General features: G+C 43.0%; 1 protein-coding gene across 1 annotated transcript in view; it reads left to right on the forward strand.

The window, feature by feature from the left end:
• The window catches only part of Pappa (pappalysin 1), a 239,598-nt gene that overhangs the window by 168,442 nt on the left and 53,686 nt on the right, over nt 1–17,470 (forward strand). Inside the window, exons 11-14 of the mRNA XM_036177331.1 lie at nt 5,116–5,229; nt 6,144–6,279; nt 9,087–9,300; nt 15,010–15,178. Coding sequence (XP_036033224.1) covers nt 5,116–5,229; nt 6,144–6,279; nt 9,087–9,300; nt 15,010–15,178 — 633 coding nt within the window. The remainder of the gene's footprint in view (nt 1–5,115; nt 5,230–6,143; nt 6,280–9,086; nt 9,301–15,009; nt 15,179–17,470) is intronic.

The raw sequence follows: 17,470 nt of genomic DNA on the forward strand, positions 1-17,470 counted from the left end.
AGTCCTAGATTCTCTCCTGTGGCCTATGGACCTTCAGAGTTATCTCTATCATCTGGCTCTTGACAGGTACAGCAACAGGCATTAATCCCCTCCTGTGGAGTAGGCATCTAATTTATTCATGAAGTGGTTGATTACGCTCATAATAGTCATGCCACTACTGTAACAGGCTTATTTCACTAAGTCTAATGTACTCATGGCTCACTTATATTGAAGGTGGCAGGGTTTTCTCCTCTTTCAAAGGTGAATAACATTGCATTACATGTATGTACCACCACATTTCTTATCCACCTGTTTATAGACAAATAAGTTGTTATGACGTTTTTTCCATTGGTAATAATGCCTGAGTGAACATAGGAATAGGAACTACAAAACAATTGAGCTCTAGAGAAGGCCATCTTTATCTTTCTCTGGAGACCCAAAACCTAGAGGCTGCATTTTTTGTTTTTTTTTTTGTTTTTTTGTTGTTTTTTTTGTTTTCCCTAGAATATCCTTACTATCTACCACAACATAGTGAAACATTCAAAAGAAGACAGCAGGTCTTGTTCATCCTAGTGTGACAAGAAGCAAGTGTTACTGTGGTCAGTTCCCTGAGGTCTTTTGGGTGAAAGCCAGAGACAACCACAATCATCCAAGTTTGCCCTGTAAGATTAGATTATTAGAAGGAAAAACAGAATGGCTCCTCACTATATTTCAGAGATGTGAAAACTGGATTGGGCAAGGGAGGTTGGGAACAATTGGAAAGAACATGGAGCCAGTCATATTGGAGACATTAGAGGGATGGTGAAGATGAGTGAGAACAGAGATGCCTATAGGGGTGGTAAAGGGAGTTGAAGAGTCTATGAAAGTGTGTAATGTATGTGTACCCAACAGCATAGTCAACAAAACCTTCATTCTTCTGTATATCTCTGTGGAGTTAGACTTGCTTTCCTTGCAGGGAGCAAAATAAAAGTGTATGGATAAAAGAGAACATTTCCCTAGAATCAGCATTCAACCTTGAGCTTCCACAGGGCTCTCTAGTGTTCAGCACAGGTGAGCCTGACATGCCTGCATCCTCAGTTTTGGCTGCTTAATATGTAAATTCACGCAATGCCCATAAAAACAGGAAGCTCTTAAAGATTTGAGTCTCCCTTTCTCTCTACCTCCCCAGGAACAGAAATGATTTCAGGATCAACTGAGAGTGTTGGGCAAAGTTCCACTGGATTTGTTTATTTATTTCCAAATTGGATTGACTGTCCTTGATTGGGATTACAGCCAGCCTGAAACAAACACAGCTAAATAGAAAAATAAGAGAGCAAAACAACAACACCATGTTCCGCTAAGGACCTGTCTAGTCCTGATAGAGCTGACAAGATAAAAGGAAATTGTGTTTAAGTAATAAGAAGGCTTTGTTCATGTTGGCCAATTCTCTAACCATGGATGCTTTAGATCCAGCGATAAGACCCCCAGCTCAGAGCTCATAGTTATGCTCCACCACACTCTGTGGGGAGACAGGCAGCTAAGAATGCAAGGAGAGTGCATTCCAAAATGATACATGTCGAATCGCTGGCCAGTCTTTTAAATGCCATAGATAGTTTATGCAAAGTCTCACAGTGTTCTAAGTCATAACACAGTTTACCCCCTGCTCTAAGCCTAGTCGCAGTTGTTTTGAGAAAAATAAGCTGAAAAATGTCTGCTAGCCTGCTAAAGGGGCGATGTTTTATCCCCAGCATCTGTGCCAATTCTAGACAATAGGACAGGTGATTCTTGGCACCTTTGTCCTTTCTAAAAGTACCCTATGATATTTAAGAAACCAATCTTGCATTCCCAGGTCTCACTGATTCTAGAGGAGAAGTTTGGCAGTTGATGAGTTTAATACTTTTTGATATTTATAAAACAATGAAGTCATTTTCTTAGATAACATATTATAATGTAGTAGAAGACTAAAGGTTCTCTTAGTTGATATTAAACTGACATTCAGGCCAACAACAACAAGGTGTTGGGGATTACAAGGAGACATCTTTGTGTCCATGACTAAACCAACATTCAAATGCACAAGATCCACTGAGATCTGAAGAGGCAAGACCTGTTTCTAATTCTACCTCTGTTTTTGAGCCAACATGCACTAATTACTCTAAAGCCAACTACTGAGCTTTCTGGGTGGTATTTGATGATTCTTAATGTTGTATAAGTGGTTGATCTTTCTCTGAGATTTCAAGAATGAATTGATGGAGGTAGTAACACAAAGGGAAGCTGACTGTAGAATGTAAGTGTCTTTCTGTATTTTCTTTGCAACCTCAAATGTGAACTTACTCCAAGAATTTATTTGCCACTGTCAATCATAATGCAAGATGTGTTTTGTCTGAATGTTGTTTAGTGTATCATTTTTGTAAACAGAGACTTGACATTTTCTTTTTAAATTTCTTTCTTTTTTCTTTATATCATTCTTTGGTAATTTTATTCATGTATGTAATATATTCTAATAAGTCTTAACTCCTGACTCTCTTATCTCTGTCCTGACATTGTTCAACCCTCCCTCCTTCCTGTAAATCTATTTGCCATATTCATATCTTTGGGTTTGTGATTCTGGGGCTAACCAGTTCAGATGCTATTTGAAACATCCAAACTATCAATTAGAACCTGGTGGTTTCACTAGCAGGTATGCTAACTGAAGGCAATGACTACCCTTTTCCCAGAACTTACCAGTAGCCAATAGTTCATCAAAGAGCAGGAAGGACTAACAAGCTCCTCCTCCATCCATGATGGCCTGTCGTCGGGTCTAATCATCAGCAGGTCCAATGCAGGTACCAAAGCTGCTGAGAATTCATGATTGAAGATGGCATTTTACACCGATTCTCCATGTCTTCTGGCTCTCACATTCTTTCTACTCCCACTTTGGCATGTCCCTTGAACCTTAGGGGTTGTGTGTTGAAAATGTCTTGTTTAGAGACGAGCAATCAAAAGAGGCTTGACATTTTCTGAGAACCTCTGGCAGCTACTAACATCTCAGGATATTATGGAGAAAAAAATTTGCATTTTAGCATGTGTGTAGGTGGGATTCTTGGCATGTTAAAAGGAGGATTTAGTGATGGTCAGAGCAAGAAGGGCTGACCAACTTAGTCCAGTTCACTGGTGCCACTGTACTAAAACACATTGTTAAAGAGAGTTAACATGGATAGTTTTACATCTATTTTTTCATGGCTTTATGAGCTAATATTTTCAGATTGTAGTCATTCAACAATAAACACCTATGCTATGTTATATCAGACTGGCTTTGAACCTTTGCCTCAAGTGGTCCTACTACTTCAGTTTCCTAAGTAGCTATGACTGCAAGTACATACTTCTATGCACAGCCTGGAGAGTATTATGTTCTTTTAAATTCATACAACCATATGAAATAATATAAGCCAAAGCCGTGATGTTTGTCAAGCATGTGCATCATATAACAGGCCAATGTACTACCTGAACTGATAATTGTGTGAATCTTGTCTTGTTCGCTTCTTTCTTCTTTCTGCAAGATAACACACTGCAGATAAAGTTTCACACCATTTTCTCCATTTCCTTGATACCAGAGGCAGCTGCAACTCTGAATTCAGTGCATGCTTTCTCATGATAAAGCCCAGACAAACCTCTGGCCACGTACAGAAGTTTTTAATGTGTGACTTGAAGAAACATGTTGCAATGAACTTAGCCATTTATGCATCATTTCTTTTCTTCACTGATTTTTGCCTTTGCTCCATGTTGGTGTCTTCTACCTCATCCCTGGGTCTTCCTTTGTGATTGGCATTGGCTCACATGATTCTAGTCTTAATATTCTTGTTCTCTATGTAATTCCACCATATTAATATTTCACATGTATACACCACGTCCCCTAGAGATGGACACAAAGAGTACCTACAGTTTTGTGGCATCAGTTACATATATATATATATATATATATATATATATATATATATATATATATATACATATTAAAGGACTAGACATATTTTATTGCTACTAGTTATCAACTTTACTCTGTTTGTTTTTATGTGTGTGGGGTTTAGTCTGATTGGGACGAGACTGCCTCACTGTCCTGTCTCACAGTTTTTCAGATCATCAGAACTGTCTAAATCAGCTTACTTCTCAAATATTTAGACTGTGGTTCATATAAAAGAGGAGGCTGGGGCTCATAGGAAAGTCTTGAGAAAGGAGACACATCCCAGATCAGCGTTAATTCAGGGTAATAATCTTCTGCCAAGCATCTGCCCAGTCTCAACAGCGCCATTGTTCTTTCATTTCCCCCACATTCAGCTTTGGCCACTTTACAGTTATACACGTGTGAGGGACTGCTTGATTCATATTTACAAGCAGTGTCCCCCCTGCACCTCAGTTTTATCTGCATTTTGTTCCTTGGTGGTTGATAAGTCGACATTTTTCAGGGAAGAGCATTTGAATGAATTGAATCACTCAAATGGATTGACAGTTGGATATGCAAGAATCTCTGCAAAGTTTAAAAACATTCTGCCACTGTATAAATTCTTCTTGATTCGTGTAACACTTTAGTCTTGGCATCATTAAGAGAAAGAGAGGGGTGGGATGGAGGGAGAGGGAGGAAGGAGAGGGAGAGGAAGAGTGTTGTGGAAATGATAATTCTCGATGGCGCGGAAACCAGAGTTCATACGCTCAATACCTGTCTTGTCACTGTGGAGCTCTGACTGTAATTTACAGACTCATTCCACAGTACTCTATGTGGCATTGAAGATTCACTAAGAGCCATCTCTCAGCTTTCCTTGAGCGTTCTGGTTGCTAGGTAATTTATAACAACCTGGGCATTCTGTCTGTTTTCTTCTGAGTCTTTAGTTCGGTTTCCTCTGCCTGCAATCCCTTCCAGGCCAGCCAGATTCAATGTCAACTCCCCTGGGATTTGTTCCCATGAGAATGCCCCTGTCACTTTTTCACCAAGATATGTCATCTTTCCTTTTCTTTCCAGCATGAGAATTACTTCAACAGTAGACTGAGTTTCTGGAGCAGATTCAATCTATTCACTCCTCCTTTCTCTTCCATTACCAACCAAGCAGATGGATGATGAAGGTTCATTAACTTTAACTGAATTCTCAGGACCCTTGCAATATTATCTTTTCCTCCATCTTTTGCCAGGTGTGTCGAACCAAGGTGATAGATCTCAGTGAAGGCATTTCCCAGCATGCTTGGTACCCTTGCACCATTAATTACCCATACTACCAGCTGCCTCAGACCACATTCTGGCTCCAGGTAAGCACGAATCTTGAGATGTGATGTGTAGGTCTGGCCTCAAGGAAGTACTTATGACTGTGATAACTTTTTCTTGAGATGCCCTTTCCATCCTCCAAGACTGCCAATTTGTAAGGACAGGAAACGGAAACTTACTCATGGGATGCTTCCTAAAATTGAATGCCATAATTGATCATGGAATCCCCCATCCAACGCTTATATTGCAAAGAATTTGAAACCTGCTTATTATTTATTTTTCAAAGCTTTAAAAATAATCTTTCCCTCTATGGAGTCTATACTGATCCACCAGAAAGAAGTGAATGTTTGCTTCTTTGTAACTGTATATGCTGGGTCTCCCTCTGGACAGCAACCTTCATATAGTGTTTCACATCTATGTGTGGCTTCATCTTCTTGTCTACAGACTGCAGTTTTTATTTATGTGTCACTGACATACTTTGAGCTCCATGGTTCACAGAAGTTCTAGGACCAGGCCTTATTTGGCTTTATCATGTTGGAACCGAGTAGAGAGGATAATGTTATTAAGCAATAGGTAATAAACCTACAATGTGTTTTTATGTGTGTGTGTAATTTCACTATGTACTGTGTCTGGGCTAGACACTATATTCCCTTTGTTATGTTAGAACTTCACAGTGACCCTCTGAGCTATTTTCTTTAATCAGCTATTTAGAAATGAAGGAAGTTAGGCTCACAATGTTCCAGACATCCACCAGCACCAGACAGAAAGGCAGGAGCAGAGCCGAGACTGAAACAAGGTTTCTGGCTTGGGCTCCCCACCAGGATCTTCTGCCTTTTCCTTCCCATTGAGAGAATGGGTTAAAACAGAGCAAGAGATCCCTTTGGTCCACTTGAATGTGATCGCTTCCCTACCATGTGGCTGAGTAAATGAATGACTCTCTATATCTTCTCTATTCCAGACATATTTCTCTCAGCCAATGGTTGCTGCAGCTGTTATTATCCACTTGGTAACTGATGGAACGTACTATGGGGATCAAAAGCAAGAGACCATCAGTGTGCAGTTGCTTGATACCAAAGAGCAAAGCCATGATCTAGGCAAGCATGTTCTTCTGGGCTTGGTTCACTCCTGATACCTCCTTTGTCCTCCCCCTTTAAAAACGATCCTCTCCCCCTTTTCTTTCTCCTGCCTCTTCTCTACTTGGAGTGCTGGTTGTGGTGGTGTATCCAGAGAAACCCATATTTGGCAAATATGAGGATGCAGATTCAGTGGCAAAATTTGATCTTCATTGGCTCCTTTTGTTACAATACCTTTAAATGGGAATCCACAGAATCCTCAAAGGACTCTGGGAAGGAGACTGAGTAAGGTCATTTCCCCATCATCTATGTCAACATCTGAAACCTATTGCAAGTCACTGGGAGACCACACAACACTCGGCAATCCAGCCCTGTGAGAAGTCAGGTTTTAGGGTCATAACCCTGTCTATCAGATGTCTCTGCAAATCTCAAGAGTGGTTGTGTATTTGGCTTATTTTCCAGGGGACGTCTAAGTGGGAACAGGTACTAGAAAGCTTTCTCTCTGGTTTAGGAGTGGAGAAGCAAGTGAGCAGTCAGGTCCTACCAACTGGGGAGTAAGGGTATAAGGGATGTTCACTTGAACTGTGGGGGTCTCTACAAACACCAGGGCTGGCAGAGTAATGATTCATGCATGCTAAAAGGAAATCCAGTTCGACATGACTCAGCAGCCAATATTGGTTCAAACTTACAGTGTCTGACACCCAGCAGTTTATTGTAGGCATATTTAAGTACAGTATAGTTTGGAGGGAAAAAGTTTCCTGGTGTGACAATCTCCTATGCACATGGAGACAAATAATTACATTGAACCTCTTCTCTAAGTAAATGTTACTTTTTCCACGAAGACAGGATCTAGAGACAGGCTACGTGTGTTATCTTGAAGACCTAGGGGATGATCTTGTGTGGTCTCAGTCATAAAAAATAGCACAAAGGTCATTTAGGTTATTAGGCACCTCTGGTCCTAGTTGTGACAGCATGGGGAAGTCAGGTATGGGCTGGCCCCACAGATAACACACAGGTTACCTAGGCCATTGGCTACCTCCATTACCAGACTTCTGGGTAGAAATCAGGCTATACATCTTTTTCTTTGAAAAGACAACCCTACATGTTTAAAAAATCCTGGTTTCCCTAGTGCCATCTGTGAGCTCAAGAACATTTGTCTCCCAAAATTGTACTACCTGAGCACATTTATTAGTGTCCTGATAAGAGTGCAGTACTGACTTCGAGGTTAAGCCTCAAAGTTTGAATCCCATATTTACTGTTAACTCAATTTGAAAATGTGAACAATTTTATTGACACCCTAGCACCCCACTCAAAGCCTGGTGTCCTTGGATTGCATTGAGAGATGTGCCATATGGTCACTACTTGTCACTACTCTGATCACTCCCAGTTTAAAACTTGGCACTAATAGCTTCCTATTCTCATTGAGAACATTGTTACATACTCTTATAGCCATTTACCCTGAACTTCAGGCCATTCATTGCAAATGCTTGGAATTCTGGGTTAGCCTTGGAGCTGGCACTTCAAAGCTGTAAGCATATCTTTTTGTAGGAGAGCCCATTCTGAAAGTCTTAAGGAGCAAGCAGACATAGGGTCACTTCCAGGTCCAATGAAAGCCAAAGAAGCAAGGAGATCTTTGTTGGTGTTGTTGTGTTTATATGTTTATTTATTTAGTAGTTCTAAAGGAAAAGAGAAACATGCTAAAAAATGAGAGAAAGAAAACCTCTTAGGAGGAGTTCACTGGATTCCTGGGGAACTTCTTGAAGTTGGAAACAAATATTTTCATAGTTATCCTGGCCGTGCAAAGGTTGAGGAGCAGAGAGGGGAAAATGTCAGGCTCGCCAAGCAGCTCCTTGGATCCCATTGCTGTTATCTGAGGTTTCCATATTTCCCTGTCTCCCGCCACCAGATCATTCTGTTCTCTGCCTTCTGAATAGTGAGCAGAGGATTAATGACACTGAATGAGAGCGTAAAATAGAGAAAGGACACCTGATGGGCTCAGGACTTCCTCCTCCCACAAGGAGAACTCTCCCACGTACCAGCACATGGCTGAGATCGCACCACTTTGACACATAGAAATAAAGGTTTAAGACCTTGCTAGAATTCCATCAGCAGCAAGCAGATAAACGCCGAAGCCTTCTTTTCCCCTAGCAACTCCATCCCAACTGCCCAATCTACTCCTTCCTCTCTGCAGTCCATTTGTATTTTCTTTGTGTATTTTCCTAAACCTGGAGAAAGGGACAATAAAACATGAAGGGCTGGTCAAAGACAAATTTGGATTTTACTTGTACTTGGCACTGCAAATACTTTGTGCTTGTCTGTGCATCCCAGTTTCCAACTTTGTAGACTGGGCAGAGGTCCTTACAGCCCAGGGTTGCTCACAGCCCGACAGATGAGCCATGCGAGTGAGCTTTTTACTCTGCAAAGGGCTTGCTGTTATGCATTATTTCTCCTACCTTTATCACAGCCCAGGCAGGCCACATGAACATCGAAGGCTCAATCCTTCAGGTTCTGAAGCAACGTGGGAGGGGGAGAGAGCTATGGACGCTTGGCTGAGGGTGGCCGTTTGGGGGAGGGATAGAGACTTGTGGGCATGAGGTGAAGGAAAGCTTAGGGGCCAGGGAGGCAAGGGGATTGGAAAGATTTGGAAGCAAGAAAAAGGGCAGACAAAGAAACTTTCAATCAAACTCAAAATCCTCACTGGCCGCCCAATGGTGCTTTTGTGGCGTGACATGAAAGGGTCTGGGGGCTTCGGGAAGGGCCCGTTGGGGAAGGCGTGACTGGCCTTGAGTAATGAGCCTGGCCCCTCGGCCCTCTGTCTCCCCTGACAGGCCTCCATGTCTTGAGCTGCAGGAACAATCCCCTGATTATCCCTGTGGTCCATGACCTCAGCCAGCCCTTCTACCACAGCCAAGCAGTACGTGTGAGCTTCAGTTCGCCCCTGGTCGCCATCTCGGGGGTGGCCCTCCGCTCCTTCGACAACTTTGACCCTGTCACCCTGAGCAGCTGCCAGAGAGGAGAGACCTACAGCCCTGCTGAGCAGAGGTAAGGCAATCGGGGGCCTCCCCACCCTGGATCATTTGTAGTAAGTGGAGACAGTCTGAATGGCCACTGCTGCTGCTGTTAAACTCTGTGTTTCTCAGCATTCTCTATTCTCTGACCTCTGCTCCACTTGGCCCTCAAGATTGGAGGCCCACAAGTCCCTGAATTTTGGAGTATACTAGAAAGCAGAATAGGTCAAGTGCAGTGGAGAGCACCCCTCCTTTCGCCTGACCTGCAGTTGCTTGAGTTGACAACAGGTTACAAGGTGATCTAGAAGGAACAGCTTTCTTCACTAGGCTGCAACATCCCCATTCCAACAAAGACAGGCCAGCTAGATCAACTCTTGATTTTGAATATTCTACTTTGATGGTGGAGATATGGTAGGTGACATAATCCTCCTCTGCTGAGGATGATGTGACTACTGTGTGCTTCATTCTGGTTCACTCTGAATTTTAATGATGAGCAACCCCCCCCCCCACCATCTTCTGCAGCCTTAGCCCCCGAGATTCCCTCAATGATAGAGGAGTTTGTGTTTTAACTGCATGGCAGCCTCATTCCATTAGTGCCTTTGATCTGGCATCTGTTAACGCCACTCAGCTTTTGCTGTGAAAGGACAGTGTTCCTTTGAAAAGAGGAGTTTGGGAATACTCTTAATTTGGGGTTGAATCCCCACATTACTGCTTCTCTGAGGCATGTCCTTACAATGAGTCATTTCCCATTTCAGAGTCTCGGTTTCCTATTTAGGAATAAGTGGATGGTGATGTCTACCCATCACGGCGATTGTGAGGGTCAGTTATTAGATGATAATGATATCGCAAGCTATTCATTGTGCAAAATGCATCACTGAGGACTTTTAACAGTCACTTTCCAACCACGATGGAGGTGTCTCTGTGCACATAAATCTGTGTATTTCTCTTGAAAGTCATAAGAAACCTCAGAGACAATCTAGGGTAATCAACACATCCAAACTTAGTGTTACCATCTAGGATTCCAGGGCCCTGAAAAGGGAAATGGTCCAACATCACTGAGAGTCTCTCAAACTCCTGCAATGAAATCCAGGGGGAGGATTGGTATACTGGTGGGTTCTGCAGAGTGCAGCCCTCTGTGTGACAATTCAGCCCTGCCCTGTACACCTGGGGGTAAGGAGAGGGATGAGGAATGGTGACCAGAGGGGGCCCTTAGCCTTTCCCACGCCCCTGCTCCCATAGGGAACACAAAAAGTGGTTGCAAAATCCACATTGTTTTGCACCCACTGTCCCCAGCTTCTGTTGTGCAAAGTGTGTCGCAATCATTGCAATGGACGAGCTCCTTCAATATCCCTCATTGTCATATTTCATTCTCACAGCACTTCTTTCTCCCCAACTCTCCAGACATAGTAAACATGAGTTAATTCTATGAACCCAGGAAACAAGGGTGATGGGAAATGCAAATCTATCGGATCTCTTCCCCAACTGCTCCTTTCCTCTGCCAGTTAGTTATCTGCACCATCCACAAGCTGACCAAAGCCAGTCCGGACTTGTCAGAGCTCTTAATTAATGATGCCTGTGTGCTTAACAGTGTTTAAGCTCTGAAACAAAGCAATCGATACACGATTATACAGTTCTTTAGTGGTGGAGGAACACAGATCTAGGACAAAACATTATCCTGTGTAGTTCATGTGACTGTAGACTGTAGTCACTCCCCTTCTCTGAGCCTCTGTTTCTCTTTAAGAGACACTAATGAATAGTATATTTTCTGTGGCTCATTCCAGGTTTCACAGCCTGTGATTCCAAGAGCTAGGGAAAGGTAAGAAGAGATAGAAGTTTGTTCCTACAAACTTCTGTTAAGCCCGTGATGAGTGTATTATCTTATTTGATTCTCACACCTGTTTGGGGATGATATGACTCAGAGAAATAGCCAGTGAATTAAGGACCAGAAGGCAGTCAAAGGGGAAACCCTGCAGTTTTTCCTTGAAAGGCAATGCCTGCCTACTATATCAAGAAACAGGAAGAGGACAAGTGAAATCTGCAGGACTTGTCCTTTGTGAGCATGACCCTTCTCCTCTAGGTAAAGCATGCAGAAGCAACCATGGAGGCTTGGCTTGCTGGGCCCTGCACTTGGACCAGGCTACCCAGAGGGCTGAGGCTGCAAAGCTGCATGCCCCCATGGGGAAAGGATAGCAGCTGTTCCTGGGGTGCTGCAGAGGCATTCACAAAAACAGGCAGGACTCTGCAATCATGCAAATGTAGTAAAAACAAGCCAGAAGGCAAGAAAAAGAAAAATAGGCAGCAATGTGTGCAAAGGCTGCAAGGAAGGGGGTTCTTCATTCTTAAAATCAGCAAATCAGAGAGGTCAATCAATGCCTTTGCTTTTTACAGCAGAGACTTCAGTTGCTGTGGTTGGAGCTTTCTGCTTTACTCTAGGCTGTGTTTCTGGCCTTAAAAGTCACTTTCCCCTCCCATCTGGACACTTTTCTCTCCTCCCTCCACCTCTCCCTCCCATGTTCTTCTCCAGAGAGTCCTGTGAGATCTAGTGAGCTGCCTTGCAACCAGCATAATCGATGTAGTTGGTGTGTTCTGACCTGGACCGAAGGGTCAGTAGCACCTGGGAGGTATTGGGCGTGGATTCAGGGCCCTCTCCCCACAAAAAGATTAGATTTCAAGTGAGAGATTCCATGGTGGAATTCCAGCTGCTCTTTGTAGTAGGTGGAGAATGAGGCACAAATGGGCACACAGGGGTTGAGGGGAAGTTAACTGGCTTCTTTAAGGAGGAACCGTCGGTCCAGCCATGAGAAGGGGCCCCTGTGTCTTCCTGTCTCTATGTAGTCCTTTTCCTTTTTCTCTCTCCTCCTGTGCCTATCCATCCATCCATGTAGCCAGCCACCTAGCCACTCAGCCATCCATGCACTCCTTGGTTCTTAACAAAAATCAAACAACTTACTATAAATTTCAGTAGGCTATGTATTTAAAATGATTAAGTTAAATGCATTTTCCCCTTCCTCTCTCCTTCCTGCCCCTCCCTCTTACCTTCTTCCCATCTCTTATTTTCTTCTTCCCTTCCTCTTCCTCAAACACTTCTCCTTTCTACATTCTTGCACTTCTGTAGAGGTAATGCTGACACCTACTTTCTAGAAGACTCTTTGCTAGACCCAAGTTCTTCATGTGGCCGGGGGGAACTCTTAACAGTTGGGAAGAGGAGGATCCAGACTGGAGACAGATGCTCCTGGAGTCTATAGTTCCAGGACTCCAAGTGTGGAATATCCCATGAAGTATTATACAAAAATCCACACATAATGTTTGAAGCTCAGATTCAGGGCCATGTGGAACTATATCAGTAAGTCAGAAAGACATGCTCCATGTGGACAGGACAGCACTCATTTGGAGAGTTTTATTAGTGGTGAAGGGGGAAGGGAGAGGGGAGAGGTAAAGGGGTGCAAAGCAGCCTCGTGGGAAAGAGAAAGAGCGACAGTGAGAGAGAGAGAGGTTGAGAGCAGGTGGGGGCTGAGGAAGGAAGAAGAAAAGAGAGAGAAGGCAAAGAGAGAGAAGGCAGGTGGGGCCCCACCTTTTATGAGGAGATTTCACACATGCTGTGCTACGCAAACAGGCTATATACGATGATATTGCCAGGATCCTGGGTGGGCCTAGGTATTGCCTGATTATTGGCCAGGTCCCCAAGGCAGGTCTGAATGCTAACACCCCTACCCCCACTCCACCCCCACTTTAGATCAGAGCCTTTTGTTTTCCTTGGTTTTGTATTTTAGAAATGAATGACAGTTGTATGGGGAAGGGGGATTTGTGGGAGGTTCAGATATCATTCTTGGACAGTGTGTGCATATAACCTTTTCTAGACAGTGGGATAGCACTGGGAGGAGCAAGGGCTTAGTTAGGGAGCATAGGAACTGATGTCCATTGGAATTATGTCCAGTCTAAAGTGCTTATTCCCAAATGGGAACAATATTTTTACCTCAGGGAGCCACTCTTGTAGTTGCTGAGAAGGTGTTACAGTGAAATTCAGTGGCTAATGCCTGCCATCTCAGACCTCATTTCCCCCTTACTTTCCTTCTTATTGGCAAGTCTACAAACCAGATGCACTCAGATGTGCTAAGAAGAGAAGGATGCTTTACGTCCACAGTGCACGCTAAAAAGACACTGATCCTAAGAACTGCCCCATAATAAAAAGGATATTAGCATTTGGAAAATGATCTCTCCCCTTTTGGCCATTCTGGACATCTTCAAAGTACATCAGAAAATTGAACGTTCTGAGAAGTTCTAGAACAGTAGTTCTCAACCTGTGGGTTGCAACCTTTTAAAAGTTACATCCTCAAAATCTCCTTATTACTCATTGTACAATTTGAGTAGTTGAGAGGATGAGTATATAGATCTTCTACTCCCTGCTTAAAAGCAAAATACTGATGAGAATTTCAAAGCTGGAACCATGACGGTTTGGATCTTTCTTCTGAAGCTGCTTCAGCTCAAACATTTTCATTTTTCTTGTATAAAAACAGGAAAACAAATGCTAGGCATAGTGGCATGGGCCTTTAATCCCAGCACGTGGGAACCAGCAGGAGGTGGATCTCTGCAAGTTTGAGGCCAGTCTTGTGTACATAGTAAGCTCCAGGACAGCCAGAGCTACACAGGGAGACCCTGTCTTGACCCCCACCCTGGCTGCAAAACAAAAATGAAAAACAGGAAAGGCAAAAAATGTGGGGTTCTGGATGCAAACCTAGCCAATTGGGAACCCTATAGCCAAGGCTAGGGTAGACTTAGATAGAAAAAGCATTTGCCCAGTGGGTTTTGCTGCCAAAAACATATTTCAACTACTACAAAAATTTTACAAGCCATTGAAACGTGCTATTGCCAGTTATTTCTCTCTATTTAGTTGACATCTGGGTGCAAGCCATTTTTATTCATAATGTCAGGATGAAACAGGCCTTGTCTCCACCTATAACCATGTTCCAGTCCAGACCCATAGGGTAAAGTTAGCCATGAAAATCTTTGGGTCTCACATAGGGGTGGGAATTTAAACAGGTAACTTTTTCTTGTCAGGCTTCAATTTCCAACTGAGTGACACTTGGCTCATAGGGTTATTGTGACAATGAAGTGAGCTCACTTAGATATGCGCTCAGTGATTAATTACTACTAGTCCTGATGATGTGTGTACCTATAGCTCAATGGGAAAGGCCATCTAAACGCAGGCTTTGTGTCACTTCTGCTTGTGTCTTTAAAGATTAGCATGCAATTGGGTGTCTTTCTAACATTAACTGCTGATTGTTGAGGCTTAGAATGTGTTGGGAATTTGGCTACTTGCATATTATGAGTCAACTCATCTAATCTTCCCCGTGGCTTTGGAAGTCGGTATTCACAGAAGTGTTCAAGTGACAGGATTGGTGTCCAGGATTGTCAGCCCCCATTTCTTGTATTATGGTTTTTTGTTTGTTTGTTTGTTTTTGTTTTTGTTTTGTTTTTTGTTTTTTTTTTTGAGCTGAGGATCGAACCCAGGGCCTTGCGCTTGCTAGGCAAGTGCTCTATCACTGAGCTAAATCCCCAACCCTCTTGTATTCTTAATAATCTGTAAGTAGCCTGCAGAATCTTCTTTGCCTGACTTGGTGCTCTTCCCTCTCCTCAATGTTTGCCTCCTGAAACTTTAGGGAGAAGCCTAGTCTTGGCTTTCTAGCTGGGGTAAAATTGTCTTGTGAAGAAACCTTTCTTCACCTTCTGATTTCTTCCTCCCCAGCTGTGTGCATTTCGCCTGTGAAGCCACAGACTGTCCAGAACTGGCTGTGGAGAATGCTTCTCTCAACTGTTCCAGCAGCCACCGCTACCATGGTGCCCAGTGCACTGTGAGCTGCCGGACAGGTTATGTGCTGCAGATACAGCGGGATGATGAGCTGATCAAGAGCCAGGTTCGTAGATGCAGACAGGGAACCCTTCTCCAGTCAGGGAAAACTGGTGGGTGTGGAATGGGTTCTCTACAGAATTCTCAGCACTGAAAATACTGATGCTACAGAAGACAAATGAATAAAAACAGTCTCTCTCTCCCTCTCTCTTCTCCTCTTTCCAGCTCTTTCTCATATATAGGTATATATGTGTGTGTATACATACATATATGCATGTATATAAGTATACATATATGCACATTCATATATGTAGATATACCTTAATTAATGAATCAATGACACAGCCAATAAAAAATCAACTGGGACTCTATAAGAAGAGGGTTTCTGTCCAAGGAGTATTGTAGGTAGCATATTTCATATAACATAGGTTAAAGATCTAGGATCTACGAAGAACATATTGGAATGAGATGCTGATCCTCCAAATTTTACATAATGGAATGAGACATTTTAGGTAGATGGGTACTATCTGCATGTCTCTTCATTCATTCACTAACTCATTCATTCATTCATTCATTGTGAAGCATGAATGCATCAGAAACTCTGCTAGATTGTGTAGAAAAAAGTCCTTAACACTGAACTGTTTCTTAGTGACTAGCAAAGGGCATGGAGACAGAGAGGGTTTTGCAGAAATGTGCAGGGACCTTAAGGAAAGTGCCTCAGAAAAAGTGATATGGGAACTGAGAAATGGTTTGATGGACAGAAGTGTGTCTGCAGGAAACAAATAGGAAAAGTATGCTCTTGTACTGGCAGGGGGGGATATATGTGGAAGTCTGTTAGTACAGTAAGTGTGCCACATCTAGACACTAATGTTTCTAAAAATCACTCAAGTCATGAGGCTAGAGGGTCAAATTGAGTCCATAGATGCCAGGTCCTGCCAGTTTAGTTGGGAAGTTTGGAGTTGTTATGGCAGCAAGAAGCTGTAGAAGGGCATGATGTGATTAAATCCTGATAAATAAAGGCCTCATTTGGCTGCCCACATGGGTGTGGCATGGAATGTAACACAGACATCAGACAGACACATGGGTGTTAGCAACGGAGCCCTCAGAGATTGGGCTATATCCTGAATGAGGTTATTGGTATTGAGTAGAGATAAATGTCATGGTAAACGTTGCTTTAGCCTGATGTTGCTTTGGGAATCTCAGGTCCAACAGGAGAGAGTGGGACAAGTTGGCAGCCCCAAACTTTGAGGATCGCAGAATGTCTAGATGCAGCTTTTCCACAGCCCCACCAGGAGACTGTATCCTCATTCTGCTAGCACACAGGGACACATTCTTTATTGCTGGGAATGCCTGTTTGTGGAGAGCTTCTGGGCTGGCTTGTCTTACACACCTACTTCCCTGTGAGACATGGCAGGTCTGAACTCCTATGGAAACAATTAGGCTGCCTTGGCAGTGAGAGACCTCTGTTCCCTTTGATGTATACTTAAGAGAGGAAAATGTCCTTTGCTTTTAAAAATCCCAAATCAACATTTGGCACTCTCAACCCCTGGGGGTTTGGCTGCTTCCTCCTTGAATGGAAGACTCTGGGCTGCCAATGACAGGCCTTCTCTTGGCTCCATAGCACAGCCTCACCCTTCCACCTACATGGCCCTATCATCTTCAGTGTAAATCAGCCAGACCTTTCAGTGTTCCTACATTTGTTCTTCAGTGTACTTTTTTTCTTCATTACTCAAAATCTTTTTCACTGGAGCCACTAAATCTCGGAATAGAGAACAGGATAGAGTGCAATCCCTAGGTTCAACCCATTCATTTTACCAGTGGGAGAGTTCAAGAAAATGAGAGAACTTTCCCATCGAGAGACATCAGGGCTCCTACACCCAAAGGCACTCCCTAACTTAGCATTTGAGCTGTCTTTAAATAAATCCATTTAAGAAAAGATATCAAGGTCAACCTCTGGTGTGTTTCTATTAAACCTGAGTTAGAATCTCTTTTGTAAAAGAAATCACACCCTGTGAGGTCTCTGAATCACAAGATTCCCATAAAAATGATATAACGACCTATTGAAGACATTACATATTGCAGTTCTGAGCACATTATTTGGGTTCAAGTCACAATTAGCTTTTATCTTAGTGGGTAACCCAGGGCTGCTCATACAATGTTTCTAAGCTTCAATTTCTTCAGCATTAAATGAGGATTAAAATATTTAATCCACACAATTGTTGAGTTATTAAAAATAAGTTCAAGTTAAACACTGAGAATAGGTTTCCTCATTCCTAGACATGACTCTGACTTGTCTCTTCTAGAGAAGTGCATGTCCTCATAGATAAAGACCTGCCTGATGTCTGTCATTGGATCTTTC

This window comes from Onychomys torridus, chromosome 2 (assembly GCF_903995425.1).
Source record: "Onychomys torridus chromosome 2, mOncTor1.1, whole genome shotgun sequence".
NCBI classification, from domain to species: domain Eukaryota; kingdom Metazoa; phylum Chordata; class Mammalia; order Rodentia; family Cricetidae; genus Onychomys; species Onychomys torridus.